Below are 21,898 nucleotides of genomic sequence, written 5' to 3'. Positions count from 1 at the left end.
AATGATGAGGGCAATGAATGTACAAATGCGCTTTACAAAATTGATGTGTGTATGGATTGTGATAAGAGTTGTATGAGCCCCTAATAAAATGATTTTTAAAAATTATGGATAGCATTGCCAAAAAAAGAAGAAAGGAGAACAAGTGTATATTTATAGCTTCTATTACATAATATTTTTATTTATCATTTTTAGTTCTCTCTTTTTTTGCTGGATAAAGATATTTATTCTTTTATTTTGTATCATTTTATTGGGGACTCGTACAACTCATCACAATCCATGCACCCATCCATTGTGTCAACCACAGTTGTACATTTGTTGCCATCATCATTTTTAAAACATTTGCTTTCTTGAGCTATTTTCTGAGCCCAGTAAGCTTATTCTTCACTGATGGACTATCTCATTGTCTGACACGTTGCGGTCATGACCACAGAAGAGCTCTGTCTGTTTCACAGAGTGAAGGAAAGAGTAATACTGGTTGTATAGTTAAAGGTGCGTGTCAGCATGCCTGGAGCATGAGGCGCAGGTGGTCCAGCAGCTATGCAGTGATGTGGCCATCCTCCACTTTGTGATTTGATGTGGTCATCCTCCAGTTTTGTGTAGCCCTTATTTTGGAATAATGATCTAATCTTTAGATCTTATAAGTGGAGCGTGGGCAATAGCTTTTGTGGTAGTTACATAATCTGTGTCAATTGAGGATATTAAGCATGAATGGGTGGCGTCTAGCCTGCCATTCGGGTTGCAGCCTGATGAGGCCTCCTTGTTGAAAACCCAGTGACACAATTTCCAAGCATCACAACAACACCCAAGCCACCATGGGGTGACACGCTGACAGACAGACGGCCTCATTGTCTTCCAGGGAACGGCTGATGGGTTTGAACCACCGTCCTTGCCCAACTCTTATTCCATAGCGCCACCAGGGCTCCTTAGGTGGTGCAAATAGGTTACTGTGTGCTCAGCTGTTAACTGGAAGGTTGAAAGTCCGAGTTCACCCAGAAGGGCTTGCAAAGAAGGGCCTAACGAATCTACTCCTGAAAAACGAGCCATTGAGACGCCTGAGGCGGAGAGCGCGCCAGCACGTGGGGCTCGACGCGATGGCATCCCGGAGGGCTTCGTGGAAGTGTTGAAGGAGGCATAACTGGCCCTCCACTTAGTGCCATTTGTGTTGTTGTTGCTGTGCCACGGAGTTGGTTCCAGCTCACAGCGACCCGGCGCACGGCCGAGTGGCACCCTGCACAGTGCCGCCCCCTCCTCCCAGGTGTCCTTGTGCTGGTGCAGCCCCGGGCCTTCCTCTCTGTCGCTGCCTCTCCACTGTCCCAGGCACGATGTCCTTCTCCAGGAACTGGTGTCCCCTGAGAGCATGTCCAAAGGATGTGGGGGACGAAGTCTCCCCAGCCTGTCTTCTGAGGTGCGTTCGCGCTGTCCTCCTCCCAGGACAGACTGGTGTGTTCTTTTGGCGCTTGGATGAGCAGAGCAAAGACTGTGATGGGCATTGAATGAAGAGTAGAGGGGAGGGGCATCCAGTGTGTATGTGGGGGTGGGGGTGGGGGTGGGGGGATGATGTGGCAACCGCCCCCGCCTAGAGGAGTGCAGGAATGATGCCTGCTTATGGAAGAGAGCCCCAGAGAGTTCTGGAGGCTGCCCCAAAAGGCACCGTTGCGATTCAGTGATCCATCAATCAGGTGCCCTGAACAGGTGGTGGCTGAAGCTGCTCTGAGGGGAAAGCAGGGCATGGAGCTCCAATTACCCAACTATCAAAACGGCTGCCAATGGGGAAAGCGAGGAGTAGCCAGGAGGAAGGCTGAGTCAGCGGAAAGCAGGAGCCCAGAGCACCCGAGGTGACTGCAGACCCACCAGAGGGGGCGCTGGGGAGCCGTTGCTGTGGCACCCACTGGATTCACTCCCTGCCCACTCCTTGCGGTCCTCCAAGACAGCTTAGAACCGCCTCTGGGTTCCCTGTTGACAGAGCAGAGAGCCTCCTCTCGCTCCCACGGAGCAGCTGGTGGTTTCAGACTAAAACCCTTGTGGTTAGCAGCCCACACGCATAACCACTATGCCACCAAGGCTCCTCGTCCAACTCACAGATCTTTGGAGCGAGGCCCATTGGACTACCTGCATTGGCTTGTCCTGGGTACTTGTGAGGCCTGCCAAGCCTCAGGCCTTTCCTACTGCAAGGCCCCCTGGTGGCACCGTGGGCTCTGCTATGCGTGGAGGTGCTTCTTACCCCAAGGACACCAGTTTGAAGCTAGCAGCTGCTCCCCGAGCAAAAGATGAGGTGGTCTGCTCCCATCAAGCCTTACCGTCTCAGAAAACGCAAAGGGGTAGCGCTACTCTGTCCTGGAGGGTCATTGAGTCAGAATGGACTTACTGATAAAATGAGGGCTTTGGTTTGGTTTGGTTTGGGGGTGTGTGTATGAACCTGGTGAATTCAGTACTGAGGAGATATTGTGTGAAGGCCTAGCCTTCAAGGTTTTTACACGCACTGCAAGACGATTTCCATGAGAAAGTTTGACGTGGACTCAGGCAGCCGGCATTTGAACGATGGTGCTGGCGAAGTATATTGAGGGCATCACCGGCTGCCGAAAAACAGAGCGATCTGCTCCAGACGAAGTACGGCCAGAAGGCTCCTTAGAACTGAAGGTAGCAAGCCTTCATCTCACGGGCTTCAGACATGTTCTCAGGAGGGACTAGTCCCTGGAGAAGGACGTCATGCTTAGCACAGTAGAAAGTCGGCGGAAAAGAGGAAGACCCTAACCAGATGGATGGACACCGTGGTGCCACAGTGCCAGCAACTGTGAGGACGCGCAGGACCAGGCCGTGCTTTGCCCTGATGCGCATGGTGTCTTGCTGGGTCAGACCGACTCAACAGCACCTAACTTCATCGACAGCGACAACCACGGCCTTCCTCTGGGGGCTAGACCGGGACAGATAAGAAAGAACGCACACACCTGGGATCCAGCTCAGACAATCCCCTCAGGAGCAGAAATGGGAGTAGTGATACCAGGAGGGTAGGGGGAACGTGGGGAGAGGAGGGGAGGAAGGGGGAACTCTGACCACAATGATCGATACATAAACACGCGCACACACACACACACACACACACACACACACACACACACCCCTAGGGGGACAAACAACAGAAATCATGGGGGAAGGGAGACAGCGAACAGTGTAACATGAAAAAATAATTTATAATTTATCAAGGGGTCACGAGGGTAGCAGAAGGGGAGAGAGGGGAAAAAAAGAGGAGCTGATACCAAGGACTCAAACAGGAAGTCAGTGTTTTAAAAATGATGGCAACATACATACAAATAGGCTGGATACCAACCACCCACCCACCGCTGGGGCGGGTCTAGGCCAGAGGACAATGGACCTGACTTTGATGGAGGGAGGAGCGGCTGGACGCACAGCGTGGCCGAGGGAAGGATGGGGAAGAGTCAGCACCAGCTTGACGCATGGGAAGTGAGAGGCAAGAGCATGTATGCGGCTCCCCTAAAATCAGAGAACCGGGGACCCCATGTGACTCGGACCTCAAGAGCCTGTGCCCTTTCTTCACCACGGTGCTGTGAGCAAGGAGCCCTGGGGGTACCATGGGCAAGCGCTTGCTTCCTAGCCGGAAGCTGGCAGCCTGAACCTACAGCCTGGGAGAGCTTGTAAGGCAGTTCCACTCTGTCCTACAAGGTGATGTGAGTTGGATTCATTGGCAGTGCTCTGTGCAGTGGCTCAGGGAGCCCTGGTGGCTTAGGGATGCTAGGTTGGCCTGCTAACTAACGACAGGATCAGTGGTTTGAAACTACGAGGCACTCCTCAGAAGGATGATGGGCTCTCTCCTCCGGTAAGCAATGACAATCTTGGAAACACACAGGGGCACTTCCACCCTGTCCTACAGGTTTGCTCTGAGTTGGAATTGACTTGATGGCAGTGAAAAGAAACGAGAAATGCAGTGATTCAAAGAGCCCTGCTGGGGGAGTAGGTTACACATGGGCGGCTAATCACAAGGTCAGCAGTTCAAAACCACCAGCCACTCCACGGGAGAACTCACTGCCATCGAGTCGATGCTGACTCATAGTGATTCTTCCGTAGGGCAGGGTGAAACTGCCTCTGTGAGTATCTGCGACGGCAACTCTTTATGGGCGTAGAAAGCCTGGTCTTTCTCCTGAGGAGTGGCTGGTGGCTTCGAACTGCTGACCTGAAGGATTGCAGCTCAATTAGTAACCACTACGCTACCAGGGCTCCTTCCATAAGAGGGAAAAGGAGGCTTCATGCTCCCATGAAGATGCACAGCCTTGGAAACTGAAGAGGCCTGGTGATCAGAGTTACCCAGTGCAGTGTGTTGCTTGGTCCCTTGACTGCTGCTTCCATGAGTCCTGACTGTGGATTTAAGCAACACGAAGCCCTCGTGGGCAACTTTCTCCTTTAGCTCATCTAACTTAAATGGGGCAGTTGGAGCCAGTAAGGACGGCAGGTGGCCAGGATTCTCTCTTTCATCTCAGGCCTGCGTCCCTCTTTGAATCACCTTCAGGCAAGCGTGCCTCTCACTGTGGCCTCCAGCATCTCTGGTCTTAGGCTCTACCAGTGGTCAGCCTCATCCGCTTTCCTGGAATTCCAGCAGACACCCAGTTTGACCCTCATTGGCCTAATAATCGTTGTGGTCAGGAACATGGAATATTCTCAGTAGCCAGGTCGGGGTTATGGACTCACCCCTAGCAGGCCAGCAGGCAGGCTTTGTTGTTGTTGTTAGGTCCCGGTGAGTTGCTTCTGACTATGTAATAGGGATCCTACGTACAACAGAATGAAACACTGTCCATTCCTGTGCCGTCTACAATTGATCCTATGTTCACGCCATTGTTGCAGTCACTGATCCATCCATCTTGTTAAAGGCCTTCCTCTTTTTCGCTGTCCTTATCCTTTACCAAGCATGATGTCCTCCAGGGACTGGTCTCTCCTGCAAACAGGTCTAAAGTATGTGAGACGAAGTCTCGCCATCCTTGCCTCTAAGGAGTGTTCTGGCACCCAAAACACACAAGGGAGGAGAATGGGGAGTGCTTAAGCAGAAAGGCAACCAATGCTGGACAGGCCAATGTAACCAGTATCTCTACTACACCATCCCCACAGAGCAGAGCACCAGGAACCCTAACTGTGTACTCACTCATCAAACTCGCAGAGCATGAACTCAACCGCAGAGACCAGGTCCCTGGATACAGAATACAAGCCAGGCCAGATCATCTGTGGCATTAGAAGTCAGCATGGTGGGGATGGACAACAGAAAAGTGGGTGAAGGGAGACATCGGTCAGTGTAAGCCATGAAATGATAATTTGTAAATTATCAAGGGTGAGAGAGGGAGGGGGTGGGGGAGGGATGGAAAAAAATGAGCTGATACCAAGGGCTCAAGTAGAAAGAAAATGTTTTGAAAATGATGATGGCAACATATGTACAAATGTGCTTGACACAACGGGTGGGTGTATGGATTGTGGTAAGAGTTGTACAAGCCCCCAATAAAATGATATAACAAATAAAAAAGAAGTCAGCATAGTGACTACTCTTGGGAGGTGGGTGTACATCAAAGTATCTGGTGCTACATTAAAGAAGCTCCCTCAATTTAGTGATAGGAAACAGATAATTTCCCATTGTTACTACCCTCTGTTGCTTCTGAGATTTGGCTGGACTCAGCGTGCTAGTTTGCACTTGGCGTCTTTCCTGTGGTTATAGTGAGTCTCATGGTGCTTTGGAGCCTTCCTCGTTCACACGCACATGCACATGCCTAGCCATTCATGCCATCTCAGCAGCATTGACACGCCGTGTGGCGGGGTTTTCTTCAACAGCATGACAGCTGGGGAAGCAGTATCATCTTTTAGGACAGTCTCTGAAGTCACGAAGTGTCCCTTCTGCCATACTCTCTTGGTCACTGCAATCATGAAAAGCCTGCCTGGCATCAAAGGGAGTGATCACAGGCTGCTCTCCTGATGAGGGAGTTGCATGTGGTAGAAGAGCATGTGGGTTGGGACGCGGCGTTGCTATCTGTAGTCATTTGTGGAAAGTGTAACACACCATAGGGACATGAAGAGTGGGAGGGGCCAAAGGGGGAGGTTCTGGGATGCCATCAGAGCTCTGGGTGCTGTTGACGACCAGACACTTAATTGTGGAGCTCCACCATCATTTCTAGGTCTCAGGGGCAGTTCTGCCTTGTCCTGTAGGGTCGCTGGAAGTCAGAATGGACTGGACGGCAGTGAGCTCTGGTTTTCTATACATACAGTCCCCAACTGCCACTGCCACTTCAAATTCTAGTTTACTGTCCCACCCTCCACAAAACCATGAATGACATCCTGCACTCCCTCCCCAGTCTTGGTTCTCCCAGGTCCCATGGGTCCTGCTGATGCCTCTGTTACAGTACACATGCCCTTACCTTAAAATTCTCTCATTTATATACATATCCGCCCCTCTCTCTAGCCCAGTGGGTCTCAACCTTCCTACTGCCGCAACCCTTTCACACAGTTCCTCATGTTGTGGTGACCCCCCAACCATAACATTATTTTCGTTGCTACATCATCACTGTAATTTTGCTACTGTTATGAATCATCATGTAAATATCTGATATGGAGGATGTATTTTCATTGCTATAAATTGAACCTAATGAAAGCATAGTGATTAATCACAAAACAATATGTCGTTATATGTTGTGACATATTTATTTCTAATGACAAATAAATTAAATTTTGTCTTGAAGCGTGGTGCAGCATGGGTAACAGTCTTCACGCCGGGTACTCGTAGGTGGGCGTATCTGCATGTGGGAGGACCCACTTGGAGATGGATAGAGGAGCGGTGTCTCGGTTCCTAAGACCACCGAAAATGTGTGTTTTCGGATGGTCTTAGGCGACCCCTGTGAAAGGGTCGTTCCACTCCCAAAGGGGTCATGATCCACAGGTTGAGAACCGCTGCCTAGCCCAAAGAGTCCCAAACCCTTTAAATCACACACCCCTCCTTAGTGAGTCCATCATGAGCGTGCACCAGTGTTGACCCACAACCCCAGCCTCACCGCCGTGGCGTCAGGTCTGACTCCTAGGACCCTGTGGGACAGGGTAAAACTGCCCTGAGCCTGAGACTCTCTACAGGAGTAGAAAGTCTCGTCTTTCTCCCATGAAGTGGCTGGTGGATTCAAACTGGGAACCTTGTAGTTCAGCAGCCCAACACGTAACCACTCTAACCCCAGTGTATGTATACAAGGGGGCTTCAAAAAGTTTGTGGCAAAGTGGAATGAAAAAGAGAATGGGATATTCTTCTACCAACTTGTCGAAGTCCCCTTATATGGGTGTGTGTACATGTTACACGTTGTACACGACTAACATAGCACATGCAATGTACTAACATAGAACTGCTTCAAAGCTGAGATCAAAGGGATTACAAATACACTTTCTAAGTTTCTTTCCTGCCCCTGAAAGGTTTGTTTTGGAAACTAGAGAGCCAGGATTCTCATTTGGGCCCATTAGTGAACCCTTTACTGCCTCCCTAGGAAGCAGTCTGTCTCTCTCACCCCACCATCTCCCGCCCGTGCTGGTTTGAAAACGGACCCAACAGTGGTTGCACTGAACGGTGATTTGTGGACTTTAGAGCAGGCGTTGTTTTTTAAATTTTTTATTGTGAAATATTTCTTTCTCCCCCCCCCCCATCATTTTATTGGGGGCTCGTACAATTCTTATCACAATCCATCCATCCATACATTGTGTCAAGCACATATGTACATTTGTTGCCATCATCATTCTCAAAGCATTTGCCTTCTACTTGAGTCCTTCATATCGGCTCCTCATTTTCCCCCCTCCCTCATGAACCCTAACAATTCATAAATTATTATTTTGTGTAGAGCAGGCATTGTTTTGCGCCCATAAAATTGACTTCACATACCAAAAAAAGAAAACTTTTCAAAGCTGAAGAATGTCCGAGAGCGGTCAGGAGTCAGTGAAGGCCTGGGCAGCTCAGGCCACCCATAGAAGCTTGGGGCCGAGGAAGTTTCCAGCCAACAGCCCTGGAGAGGGGGGTGGGGGTGGGGCTGGTCAGGGGGGGGCGGGGAGAGGGAAGAAAAGAAAGGTGTGGGTAGTCCTTCTGAGATGACTCAGAGTGGACCATAAAAAAGCCACCGTAAATAGACGCCTGCCTTCAAGAGATTACCCTCCCCTCCCGGTGAACCCGGCTGTGTTGTCCTGGGTGACTTGCAGGATGACAGCAGGCAGAGGAAGTGGTATTCTGGGCCGCCCGAGGCTGGATCAGAGGAAGCTTTGCAGCTTCTGATAGGCCTCTTGGGAAGCTCGCTCTTGGACTCAACGCGCCCTCTCGGAGCCCAGCCACCCTGCGGTGAGATAGATGCCCATGTCACATGGCGAGACCATGTATGGGCACGCCAGCCAAGGGCACAAGGGCAAGCCAGCCCCAGCTGCCAGCCACGTCAGCCAGCCAACTTGACGCCCAGCCAGTTGGGCCTTCAGACGACTGCAGGCCCAGCTGATGGCCGACCCCGCAATGGCATGAATGTCCCTCGGCCAAAATCACCCAGTTGTGCCCAGAATCACAGGTGATGGTAATTTGTTGTTTTCAGTGCCCTGGATTTGGAGTAGCATATTACAGAGCAGTGAGCAAACCGGAACCGTGGGCTGCCTTCAGTGGCTTCTGCCGCTTGTGTTTTAAGGTGCAAAAGAGACCCCGATCTCAATCATGGCTTAAGGAGAACCTTTGTTATGCCTTAAGAGAAACAAACACAAGGACAGAGACACACCATCTGGATGAGGGGGCATGGGCACAAGGTGAAGACAGCTCCAATGGCACCCTGGGGTTCCTGGAGATAACAAAGCTGTAAAAAGGGCGTGGGGGGGGGGCAGAGGAAACTGTCACAAAAGCATGATTGGTGACAGATCAGGACATCACAACGGGTAGCTGGGACCACAGAAGCAGGCCGGGCCGTGATTGGGATGCGTACATTGTTAGGGAGAAGGGCTTCCAAGATTGGGCCAGGCCTTCCAACCGAGGCTGTCAGCGTGAGACTAATAGGCATGACTCCAGGACTATGGTAAGGTGACCAGACGTCCCCGTCCCACTTTGGGCGGGACAGTCTCGATTTTTAACAATTTTTTCCACGTCCCGCGGCGTTGTAGAAAACTCCCGATTTTTGGAAAGAATGCACGACAAGCTAGGGTATACAGTTTTCGACTGCCATGTGGCTATTTCGCCAGGTTACGAGTTTTATCAATGGTGTCCTGCTTTATCAGTGTTAAAATCTGGTCACCTTAGACTATGGGAACCCCTGGACTGTCCTAGTATGGTGACCCCCATCAAGGACCAGCCCAGGCAAGCCCCTGAGGGACTGCCCCTCCCAAGGCTGTCAGGAGAGGGGTGGGGCAGTGCCCTCTCTGAGCCGATCTTAAGGCATGATGGTGTACATCTTTATTAGCCATCAGAGAGCCGTCAGTGGAGACTTCATCTATTTGGGGACCTTGCAGATGGATTTTGGGGCTGCCACTGTCATCCATAGGCTTTTTGCAAGCTGGGGTGCTCAGAATTTAAGCTCTAACAAATAGAACCTAGAGAGGAAAGGTCCCCAGCTCTGAAGTATGTGACTGCAATATTGGTGTTTCCGGAAAGGGATGGATAGATACAGCCGTGTAGCTTGACCTAGGGGAGCCCTGGTGGTGTAGTGGTTATGCTGTTGGGCTGCGATCCAGAGTGAGCAGTTTGAAACCACCAGCAGCTCCTCAGGAGACAGACTGAGCTTTCTACTCCCTTAGCAGATAGGGTCTCAGAAACCCACTGGGGGTGGGCTTTGAGTCAGCCTTGAGGCAATGGCAATGGCAGTGAGTACTTTTTTCGAGTTGATCTTGACCTACCTAGGATACATTAAGGTAAGGCCAGGCAAGGTAATCTATAGTCTTTTTTTTTCTTTTAAATTTAACAGGGGTGTTGTGAAGATTCTGAAAACTAATGCAAGCATAGCTGCCTATTTAAATTCTGCCCAGGTGGCACGCCGAGAGTGCCATGTACCTCTTCCCAAATTCTAGGGGCCTCTGATTACCTGGTCGCCAGGCAGGCAGGGCCTGTGCCCAGGATCTCAGCGGACTTAATTTAGCTTGCCAAGGCCTATTCTCTTGAAGAACCAGGATTTCCTTCTTGGGGTTCTTATTCCAGGTTCACATAGTGTTTTTGTTTTAATTTCCTTGATGACTTACTGTCAACTCTTTGTGAAGATTGCCCCCCACCTCCCTCTTGAGGATTGCATGAAGGCTGCAGAATTGGAGCAGGCAAGTCCTGGGTCATGAAAGCTTGAATAGATCTTCCTCATGTATGTTTTTATTTTTGTAGCCAGAGTCTCCATTTTCCTATTTTGATGGGCTGTTGGACTCCTCCCAGACCCTGTGTTAAGCCTGGGGGTTTTGATGTGTTTGTGGGAGCTGCTGGACCTTCTGGGTGCTTCTGTTGTTGGCCTTTTGTGTCTCTGAGTCTCCTTTTAGTGCGTGTAGTAAAATAACGAAGGTAACTGAGCACGACTCGGTGCTCTCCTAGTGTGAAGACGGGGTGGAAGAAGGGCGCGTGCTCCCCTCCCCGCGGAAGGCGGCCCACATTGAGAGTGTGCATGGAGACTGTTACCAGTAGAGGTTCTTGTCCTTGTAGTTCTTGCACCTGACCTCTTAGGATCCAAAGAGAACAACAACAAAATGTGTTGCTTTTGTTTTTTGCCAGGTTGTGCCTTTCCTTCTGGAATTGAAGTGACCAAGGTAATTGGACTTGTTTACATGGTGGGGGGGGGTTGTTGTTACAGAGAACAAACACACCACAGGCTGTGCAGCTTGATGATGCCTTGTGAATGTACCATATACACTTGTGCCTAAGCTGAGTTGTTCAGTACATTTTTAATGCAGTTTTTTGTGGTACAAGTAAGTGCCTCGGCTGATATTCAGGTCAGCTTATACTCGAGTCTATACGGTAAGTGCTACAGGGGAGCCTGTAGTACCTACTGAGGGACTGAGGCCATGGAGAGGCTTACTTATGGACACGGCCAAGGAGCTGTCTTGACCAAACAACTGTATCCTGAGTTGTTCGATGCTGAATTGTAAACTGTGACTTTGTCACAGCCCCCCATGACTGTGAGAGTACTGGCTGTGGATTCTGTGTGCCCATTGCAATGAGTTAGGGAACCCGGCAGCGAAACAACTCTTACTGTTGGCAGGTCCTTCTCAGCCGGTTCCACGCCACTGAGAGAGAGACCCCTGCACAGCAGAGAGAATCACTGCTCTGTCCTGCCCCACTCGAGGTGATGGTTGTGTGTGAGCCTCACTTGGTTGCAGCCACTGTGTCATTCCGTCTCTGTGTTTGGTTTTGCTGAACTACTTTCCCAAGCATGGTGCCCTTCCCCAGGGACTGGTCTCTCCTGATGTCTCTCCAACCTCGATTCTAAGGAGCATTCTGGCAGTACTTCTTCCAAGACAGACGTTTGTCCTTAGGGCAGTCCAAGGCCTCTGTGGATTCTTCTCCAGCATCACCGTAATTCAAATGTATTGACTCCTCTCCGGTCTTCTTTATTCAGTGTCCAACTTGTACGTGCACTATGAGGCCATTGAAAACACCTCCCTTGAAAACTGAAGCTGTTCAGAGATGAATTCTATCTCCGTGTCCTGTTGCTGGTCTATTCTGTGGAAAATGCTGATCGAGCCTGTCTACAGTCCGTCTCCCTCCTCGCCCCCACTTCCATCAGGCTGATTCTGATGCATCGCGACCCTGATGATCAAGTTGAACTGCTCCGGTGGGTTTCTGAAACCGTCGCTCTACGGGACCAGGCAGCCTCATCTTTCTCTCTTGGAGTGGCTGGTGGGTTCAAACTGATGACCTTGTGGTTGGCAGATCCCTGTGTAACTCACTGGGTCACCAGGGCTCCACGTGATTCCAGCAGTAGGGGTTAGGGCAGCCGAAATCTAAAGTTGGTTTCGCAATCCAATCCAAGCGTGATGAAGGGTTCACGGCCCAGGTCTTGCTTCGATTCATTCCGTTGACCAGTGGACTCTGTGTCAGGTTCTGAAGATAAAGTGGTGACCGGAGCAGACTTTGTCCCCATCCTCAAGTGCTTGTCAGTCCACAGAGGCACAGACCATTCAGACGCCCCGGCTTAGGATGAGCAAGTGACGGCAGAGGGGTGGGTGATGATCAGGGTGGGACGGAGGAGTGGGCAGAGGGATCGGGAAACCCGGCACACTTACCCGGACCCTGTCTAGGGGTTCAGGAAGGGACCCCTCAAGGGAGAGATACCTAAATGGGGAATGGAACCAACCCACACTAAACCCACTGCCATCAGTCAAAAAATTCCGAGCCTATAGGACAAAGCAAAACTAACTGCTCCTTAGGGTTTCAGAGGCTGCAGCTCTTTAGGATTGCAGACTGCCTCGTCTTTCTCCCTGGGATCAGCTGATGGGTTTGAGCTGCTGACCTTTCAGTTAGCCTCCCAGCGCTTAACTCGTGGTGCCACCAGGCCCCTTACGTCGCGACCTGAAGGGTGTATGGAATTAATTGTAGAGAGGGATCTCCGAACAGCATGTGCAAATGCCTGCAGGTGAAGAGTGCGGAATGGTCCCCATCAGCCCTGTCCAACAGAAGAGGGGAGCCCTGCGTGTGAGCGATGAGTGAGATGTGAAATGCTCTAGTTCCCACAGACAAATAGTAACTTTGGTTAAATTACTTTTAATAGTAGATTTCATTGAACCCTTGGGCTGCTAGCTGCAAGGTCAGCAGTTTGAAACCACCAGCTGCTCCTTGGGAAAAAGGTGGGGCTTTCTACTCCCATAAAGTGTTACAGTCTCAGAAACTCACAAGGGCAGTTCTGCCCTGCTCTATCGGGTCGCTATGTATCAGCAATTGCTCGATGGCAGTGAGTTCTTTGGTGCTGAGCAACGAGCATATCAACATGCGCTCAATATAAACTTCTGAGTGAGATGTTTAAAATTCTTTGTACTCAAACTGAAAAACCAAACTCACTGCCGCCAAATCCCACGCATCAGCAACCCTCCCAACCCTGGGAGTTTCCGAGACTGTAACCCTTTATAGGAGTAGAAAGCCTCCTCTTTCTCCCAAGGAACAGCTGGTGGTTTCGAACTGCTGACCTTGCAGTTAGCAGCCCAGCGCGTAGCCCACTGTGCCACCAGGGCTCCCTAACCCAGGGACAGGGGCCTCCAACTCTGATGCCACCAACTCCAGCTTTCCAGGAGCTGCCACCTCCAGCGTCATCAGCCCTGCCAGGCTCTGCTCGAGGCTCACCCTGGAACCCTCTTGGTCACCACAGAGGATGGCAGCCCTCCAGGCTCTCGGCAACCTCCCAGTCCTGAGTCTAAGAGCCTGTTCCCACGACACTGGGCCCCTCCCACTCCGCCTGCTCTAAAAGCCCACACCAAACGCACTGCCATCGAATGGATTCTGACCGCGTGGAGCGGCCCCTGTGGGTTTTCGAGGCTGTAACGTTCATCCTGGCACACACGCGTGCATCCTAGGTGTGCAGGAGTGACCTGTCGCTAGCAGCTGCCGTAGTGCACAGGGTCCGCAGGACGACGCTTACATCATCACCTGGGAGCTTGTAAGACATGTCGGGAGAGAGCAGTCCCTGAAGAAAAGACATTGTGCTTGGGAAGGCAGAGTCAGCCAAAAAGATAACCCCCAAAAACCAGATTCAAAAAAAGCACCTCTCCAGGAGATGGATTTCCACAGTAGCTGCCACCACGGGCTCAGACACAGCCACCATGTGAGGACGCGGCAGGACCGGGCAGTGTTTTGTTTGGCTCTGTTGGGTCAGAACAATGGCCCCTAAGAACGGCATATAAACTTGCCATTCATTCATTCATTCATTCAGAGCATTGTCATTGGGCACCCACAGAGTCTGGCATCTTATGCTGGGTGCTGCTGGGGAGACAACAGGGATCATGGCAGACCTAATTCCTGCCCCTACAGAGCGCCTCAAACTCACTGCCATCGAGTGGATTCCAGCTCCTAAGGCCTCGACAGGACAGGGTAGAACTGCCCCTGTGGGGTTTTGAGGCTGGAGCTGTGCAGGAGTGGACAGCTTTGGCTTCTCCCCAGAGCAGCTGGCTGGTGGTTGAGACTGCTGACCTTGCCGTGAACAGCCCAACAAGTAACCCACTATGCCCCCATCACTCCTGTGGTGGTAATTCATCAACGAGCAGGCCTGTGGAGTCGAACCTGACTCACAGTGAGGGACATGGCAGAATTACCCCAAAGGGTGTCCAAGGTTGTCCCCATAAGTTACAGAAGCAGGCTGCCACGAAGCAGCTCGTGGGTTTGAACTGCCAACTGTCCTGTTATTGCGCAACACCACCGCACTGATTCCAGCTCATTGTGACTCCAGGATCTCTACTGACCGGCTCTAGAATCCAGGCTTCCTTCGACGCTGACAAGCCCCATTGTGCTCAGGGTGGAGCTGCTGTGTACTCGGAGGGGGGGCAGGAGGCCTGACCTGGTGTGCAGTGGAGATGGGACCCAAATAAGGGACGAGGCCACAGCCATGGCAAAGGGCCATGGGCAGATCAAATGTCCCACTGAAGGGCCCGGGCCTGCCACCGTTCACGGCCACTGAGAGGGATAGTTTTCCGGCCGCAGGGGACTGTGGAGAAGTGCCCAGCTCGTAGAATTGCAGGACCTGAGCCAGGGAGAGAGCAGGGCCATCTTATGCGCGGGCAGTGCTGCCTGCATTTGGGAAACGCCCGGGAAGGGGATGGAGAAATCAGGGAGGCGGTGGAATTGCCAGCCCAGGGGGAGGACTCTGAGATCTGAATTGTAGGCCATTTCTTTTTTAAAAATTCCTTTGGGAACAAAATCTACCGTGTGACTGCACTTATATAAGCAGCATAGAAACTAAGGGCTATTTGTGGTGGAGTGGTTCCACGTTGGGCTGCTAAGCGCAAGGTCAGCTGTTCGAAACACCCAGCTGCTCCATGGGAGGCGAGATGAGGCTGTCTGCTCCTGTGAAGAACACCGGATCGGAAACCAGGGGGCCAGTTCCACCCTGTCTTGTATGGTCGCTTTGAGTTGGAAGGGCCTCGCTGGCCCTGAGTTTTTCGTAGTGGAGGGGGCGGTAGCGGGGGCAGCGGTCTTTGCTTAGGAGGTATTGAGTTCATGTTCCTGGTGGTGAGATGCTCGGGAAAGGGTGTTGGTGATGTTCCCAGAGGAATGTGATGTCCCGGGGCTGTACAGATGGGGCGTGTTGAATTGGTTACGGTTTGGTTGACTGTTTTGCCCCAGATTTTTACAAGGGGAGCATTTCCTTTAATAAAAGACATTTGGATCTGCTTTTGAGAAAACCCCAGAGCAGAGGATAAAAAACATACACATGGATGAAACAAGAGGGGCCACGTGCTGCTGGTGACAGGGATGTGGGCTTCAGTACGGATGTTTTTCTCTGCTTCTGTGTGTACAATTCTGTCCTCAGCCCCAGCCAGCCCCATCACCTGGCCGCCACCAGCAAACAAAAAGGGGCGGTAAAAATGTTTTTCTTAATAACTGGGAATGTTGAAAAAATTTTTTCAGTAGCTGGAGAATAAAATACAGGGCATCCCAGACGTACAGTGTACTGTAACTGTAGCCCTGGTGGTTTAGTGGTTCCTCGTTGGGCTGGTAACCCCAAGTCAGCAGTTTGAAACCACCAGCCACTCCGCAGGGGAGAGAGGAGGCTGTCTACTCTCACAGAGTTAGTCTTGGAAACCCACCGGGGCACCTCTGCTGTGTGCTCTAGGGCCAGAGTCAGCAGTGAAACGTTGTGGCAGGGGAGGATGGGCACAATTCAGGGTACAAATGAGTACCAACGTGAAGAACATCCCCCAAATCCATTTGCAGGGTCCACACACGGAGCAAGCCCTCTGACCCTAGTCCAGGGACGTGAGCAGTCTTGGTACCAGATAGAGCATGGTAAAGTCACTCCTGGTGGAGAGTGAGGCTGAAATGTGGCATCTTATCATTTGGCCTCCCTCTTGAGCCATTTTAAAGTTGTTTTCATTGATCGAGCAAGCAAAGGGGGAAATCCATGAGGATTAAGCCTCCAGTGAATCCCGCCTGACCACAGAGCAGTGAGCGGCCTTGCCTCCCTGCAGCTGCCGCTCCCTGGAAAGTGGGGACGCAGACGCAGTCGGGCAGGATCTCACACCAGGTCTCTCTTTTGACTCATTTTTAATGTGTTCCACCTTTTAAATATTTTCCATTTTCTTTTCGATTGAGGTTTTAGATCTGTTTCACTTGGCTATTTAGTCATGGTATGGTTTTCCACCTATGAAATCCAGGCTGTGTAACTCTATAGCGAGTACCTGGGTTCATGGTTTCTTGGGGGTGTGGCAGGGGAGGTTGGGGACGCTAATCCCGTGAGTGCAAGAAAGAAGAAAATTTCCTGAATCTGGTTGTGGCGACTGCAGCGCTTAAGATGCTCGAGCTATTAAATTGTGCAAGATCTGGCTCATGTATCAAGAAAACTGTTTTAAAAAGACTGAATCAATAAATTTGGACACTGCTAAAGAATAAAGATGTTCCCAAATTTACTGAGAAGATGGCACACCTTTTTTTTTTTAAATCATTTTACTGGGGGCTCATACAGCGCTTATCACAATCCATCCATACATCCATTATATCAAGCACATTTGTACATATGTTGCCATCGTCCTTTCCAAAGCATTTGCTTTCTACTTGAGCCCTTGGTATCAGCTCCTTTTTGCCCTGCCTCCCCCACCCTCCTGAACCTTTGATAATTTATAAATTTTTATTTTCATATTTCATACCATCCGCTGTCTCCCTTCACCCACATTTCTGTTGTGAGTGCCCCCTGGTGGGGGTTGTACGTTGATCGTTGTGAGGGGGGTGTTATACATTGGTCATTGCGACCGGCTCCCCCGTTCTCCCATCTTCCCCTTACCCTCATGGTATCACTACTCTCATTACTGTTCCTGAGGGGTTTACCTGTCCTGGATTATGTGTCGAGAGCTCTTGTGATTTGGTGGGGGAAAGCATGAACAGCTAGAGGAAGTTGTGTGTTTCTTGGGTACGTGCTGCACCCTGACTGCAGTTCTATTAATATATTCAAGCCATTGAATGGTGTGGTATACATTAATTATATGCCAATAAACCCTTGATTAAAAAACAAAACCAAGGAAGTTGTGTCCTACATATGTTTGTGGTTATTATTATTAGGTTGTTATTAATAAGGGGCTTGCTAGTCAGAGTTGAGATGGCAAAATGTCTCAGCGTGGATACATTGGAAGTTCTTCCCCATTGAATTCACTGTCTGGACACTGAGATCAGAGTGGAAGATGGGAATTCTCCTATGCCAATGTGCTTCATCTCACGGACTTGGCCATGTTGCCAGGAGAGGCCAGTCCCGGGAGAAGGGCATCATGCTCGGTAAAGTGGTGGGACAGCGAAAAAGAGGAAGGCTCTCAAGGACCCTACTATTTCCCCCCATCCTGCGCATCCGGACCCAGGTTCCCTCCAAATCCAGGGTCCTGCATCTCTCCCCTTTCTGGCCTCCCTACGCCAACTGGGACGTGCCAGAGAAGACAAATGGTTTGTCCTACCACTTACCATAATGTCCAGATCTCTCTCCCCACTGACCCACACACACCCTCCAGCCCTCACAGGTAGTAACAGCCCCCAAACACACGGGAGAGGGACTCTTGAGGACACTTAGTGGCCCAACAGTTAAGCAGTCTGCCGCTACCTGAAAGGTCAGTAGTTCAAATACATCAACTGCCTGTTGAAAGATGTTGCTCTGCTTCCTTAAAGATAGACAGCCTCAGTTGCCCCAGGGGCCAGTTCTGGTGTGTCGGAGGAAACCAGCCTTCAACAACCGAAAGGTCAGCAGGCGCAAGTGTACAGCGATCATATATAAAGCTTATAGTAGTCATCGAGGATAGGAGAGAGAATATAAAAAGGAGTCAGATACATTGATGGTAGCATGCTCACCTCAACCCCTCTTGATGGACCACGTGGAACTGGTAGACGAGAGTGAGCCTTTACTTGGGACATTTATAGGTAGCCTAAGTCATGCATATTCGGTATTTACATGGGTCACAGGGTAATTACAGCAAGGTAGGTCCCTGAGCTCACAGGTGAGGAAACCTAATACCTGCACTGGGGAAAGGTACGAGGGGGCTGGGTGACAGTGACACGGTGGGAGGAGATAGCAGCAGGGTGTCTGCTTCTGTCGGGAGATAAAACCAACCACGTGCTCCCTTTAAGGCAGCAGAGCTGTTAGGGGAGAATCTGTGGGAATGCTATTTACAGCAGGATCATGTGCTTGGACTTTACCTCCAACTTCCCAAAGCGGAGGCTTTCCTACCATGGAGCCAGCTTTCCAGATCCCTCTGTTATGTTAGGGAACAGAGCCCTCGTGAAATTTCCCTCAGTGTTAGTGTCCCACACTGGTCTGTCCTCTACGGTCACTCTAAGTTGAATTGACTCAAGGGCAGGGGCTTCGGTCCAGCCCCGTCAAGCTTCTCAACAGTCACCCATTGATTTAGGGGCCCTCCAGTCTGGCAGCCTGGGCAATGTGGGGTGGGTCCAGAGTGGCTGCTGTGAGGTGCCGAGCTGCAAGGTCATGTCCAGTCGGGGCAGGTCAACCCCACTGCCTTCAAACAAAGGCAGCAGCAGGACGCGGCGTCCCTGGCCCGCGTTCTGGTTCTGATCTCTTCTCAGGAGGCCTTTGTCCATGTTGCTCTTCATTCCGGGTACCGCTCTTCCTGTTGCCACCATCAGCGAGCCCCGCCTTCAAGTTAGACCCGGAGCCCAAAGCCTGTTCATCCTCTGGCCCTGCCTTGGTCTTTGATTGCCTCCTGGCCTCCTGGGTCTTTCAGTCCTGGTCTCTTACCTCCCTCGTCCCCTGCAGAGCTCATCCTGGCCTTTGATGCTGTGTATCTGCCAAGGGCTCCAAGCCTGTATCTCCAGCCCCCCTCTTCTGCCCAAGCCGGACCGGGCCTCCACTGCCTGCTCAGCAAGTCCACTTGCAGGATTTCCAACATAACCAAGCCCTCTGGTAGTCTTCCCACACAGCCTCTGCCCAGACCTGAGTTGCCATGGCCTCCTCTCTCACCCTCCGTGCCCTCCATCAACTCGTTGCAGATTACATCCCTCATCCAGTGGCCCCACCTCTGCTGGCATCTTGGCCAGGTCCCACCATCTCTGGGAGACCCTGCTTCCATCTTTGTCCTCACATGGCGGTCGGAGGAATCCCATTGGAAGGTTAGTCAGAGCCGATCACTCTGCAGCTCAATATTGTGTCAAATTGCAGCCCTTGCCACGGCCCATCAGGTCCCACATGGCCTTGCCCCAGTCTCCAACCTCTGGCTCATTCTGACCCAGTTCGCCGGCCTTCTGCCATTCTTCCAACACACCGCACAGGGCTTGGGCCCTGACTTGTTTTTCTCGCACCTGGAATGTGCTGCCTTCCAAAATAAATGTACACTTGGCACCGATGCTTTTTCCAAGTCCCTCTTCCAGTGACGAGTTGTCTTGGTGTTGCGGTGGTAGGATGTTTGCCTTCCATCTAGGAGACGGGTTTGAGCCCCAGCCAGTCTCTCTCCTGTCCAACCACCACTCCTCTGTCTGCGGGGCTCGTGTGCTGCTTTGCTGTTGAACTTGGTCCCTGTGGACTCAGCTGGACTGAGAGGTCTGGAGAGCTACTTCTGAAAAATGCTCTGGGTCACAATGGCCTGATCTACGACTGGTCATGGGATGGCACAGGCTTGGGCAGCGTTTTGTTCAGTTGTGCATGGGTCACCAGGAGGTGGAGGAAGACTCAACCATAGCTAACAAACCCCACTGACATTTCCCCAAGGGCCCTTCCTTTAACCCCCCCTAACAAAAGCCATACTTCCGGTCACTGTCAACCTTCCCTCTTGTTAGCTCTTATCACCCAAATAGCATCCATTACCCCCACTAGAATGTAAGTTCTCTAGAAGCAGGGATTTTGAAGGTTGTATTTACGATTATGGAAGAAAGATGGGGCTTTCTATTTTTGTAATTAGTCTCAGAAACTCAGAGGCAGTTCTGCCCTGTCTTAGGGTCACTGGGTGGACATAGACTCCACGGCAGTGAGTTTTTTTTTTTCATTTGGTTTACGATCATACCACCAGCACCTGAAACAACTGCTTGACTTGTAGTGAGTAGCCAATATCTATTTGCTGAGAGAACAGCTAGTGAATCAAACCCCAGGACTGGCTAGGCTGCTGCTGGCCCCAGCTAACAGAAAACCCTGACTCACTTTGGCTCAGACAAGGGGGTTATCAAGGCAGGCGGATCTTGGCTGAGAGCAGAGGACACCAGAATGATAATTACTGGTGTTTATGGACTAGGCAAAGCCATCAGACTGTGTGGGCCACGGCAAACTCCGGATAGCTTTAAGAATGGAAATTCCAGAACACTTTGTTGTGCTCATGCAGAACTTATTCCTGGGTCAAGAGGCAGTTGGTGAACAGAACAAGGGAATACTTCATGGTTTAAACTTGGGAAAGGTGTGTGTCAGGGTTGTATCCTTTCACCACTTGTTCAATCTGTATGCTGAGCAAATCATCCGAGAAGCTGGATTACCTAAGAATGCAGCATCAGGATTGGAGGAAGGCTCACTAACAACCTGCCACATGCAGAGGACACCACCTTGCTTGCTGAAAGTGAGGATTTGAAGCACTTGCTGATGAAGATCAAGGATTGCAACTCAATGTAAAGCACACCCACATCCTCACAACTAGACCAACACATTGTGATATAAAGAGAAAAAAGTGAAGTCAAAGGTTTCATCTTGCTTGGACCCACAAGCAATGCACATGGAAGCGGTAGCCCAAGATCAAATGGCTAGTTGTATTGGACAGATCTGCTACCTCTTGAAAGTAATGAAAAGCAAGGAAGTTACTCGGAGGACTAAGGTGGCCTCAGATGCATGTGAAAGTCAGACATGGAGAAAGGAAGACAGAAGAAAAATCAGTGCACTTGAACTATGGTGCTGGTGAAGAAGAAACAGATCCGTCCTAGAAGTACAGCCAGAACGCCCCTTATAGGCTCCTGACATGTTACCAGAAGACAGCAATCCCTGGAGAAGGACGTCATGCTTGGTCAAGCAGAGGGGCGGTGGACAAGAGACCCTCAACAACATGACCGACAGTGGCGGCTATAACAAGCAGCGCCACCATAAGAGCATTCTTGATAGGCTTGAACTATTGAATTATAGGATACGTGCCGATAAAACTGCATGACACAAAACAACCTAACAACTGTGAAGGTGGCGCTGGACTGGGCGGTGTTTTCTTGTGTTGTGCGTTCACTGCTATGAGTCACAGCCCACTGGAAGGCACTGAACAACAAGGGAAAAGTCAAGAAGCCAGTCATTTCAAGTGAGGGAGGCCTCACCGGCCCATCAGCTGCTATCACCAAGGGCCTTTCCACCCATCCACTCAGCCTCCTAAGTAAATGACTTCATCCTTGTGGTCACCAGATCAGTCGTCCACAACCACCTACGGTGCATGTGGCCCTCTGCTTCTCGGTTCCTCCCACCTGCTAGCTAGCTGCTGTGTCAGATCTTGTGCTGCTCATAGGAGTATCTGGGAAGTGAATTATTACTGTCATCTCCCACTCACAAACAGAACCAAGCTTGGAGAGGCAAGGTCACTGCCCTAAAACCACATCATTAGCAGCTGGGAAAACAATGGTTTTATTCATCTGATGACTTTGACAAGGGAATTTTAAGGATGATCCTGATGGTGATGGTAATCTCTCTCAAGTGCATATTTAGCATGAGGTCAAGCATTTTATTAACTTCTCTGCGCCCTAGTTTCCCTCAACTGTGGAATGGGAACAATATTGCCATACAGGATGACTTAAGACTATGAGGGGGTACCCCCCCCC

The 21,898-nt window shown here is 50.8% G+C and overlaps 1 protein-coding gene across 1 annotated transcript in view; it reads left to right on the top strand.

Moving 5' to 3' along the window:
- The window catches only part of DLL3 (delta like canonical Notch ligand 3), a 61,555-nt gene extending 49,941 nt beyond the window's left edge, over positions 1–11,614 (top strand). The window contains exon 9 of the mRNA XM_030886359.1: positions 11,559–11,614. Within this exon, the coding sequence (XP_030742219.1) occupies positions 11,559–11,614 (56 nt within the window). The remainder of the gene's footprint in view (positions 1–11,558) is intronic.
- Positions 11,615–21,898: the final 10,284 nt, after the last annotated feature.

Source organism: Echinops telfairi, unplaced genomic scaffold (assembly GCF_000313985.2).
Source record: "Echinops telfairi isolate 266 unplaced genomic scaffold, ASM31398v2 ScPeMD7_655;HRSCAF=1070, whole genome shotgun sequence".
Taxonomy (NCBI): Eukaryota; Metazoa; Chordata; class Mammalia; order Afrosoricida; family Tenrecidae; genus Echinops; species Echinops telfairi.
Note: the sequence above shows the minus strand (reverse complement) of the source record. Positions and strands in the feature narration are given on the sequence as shown.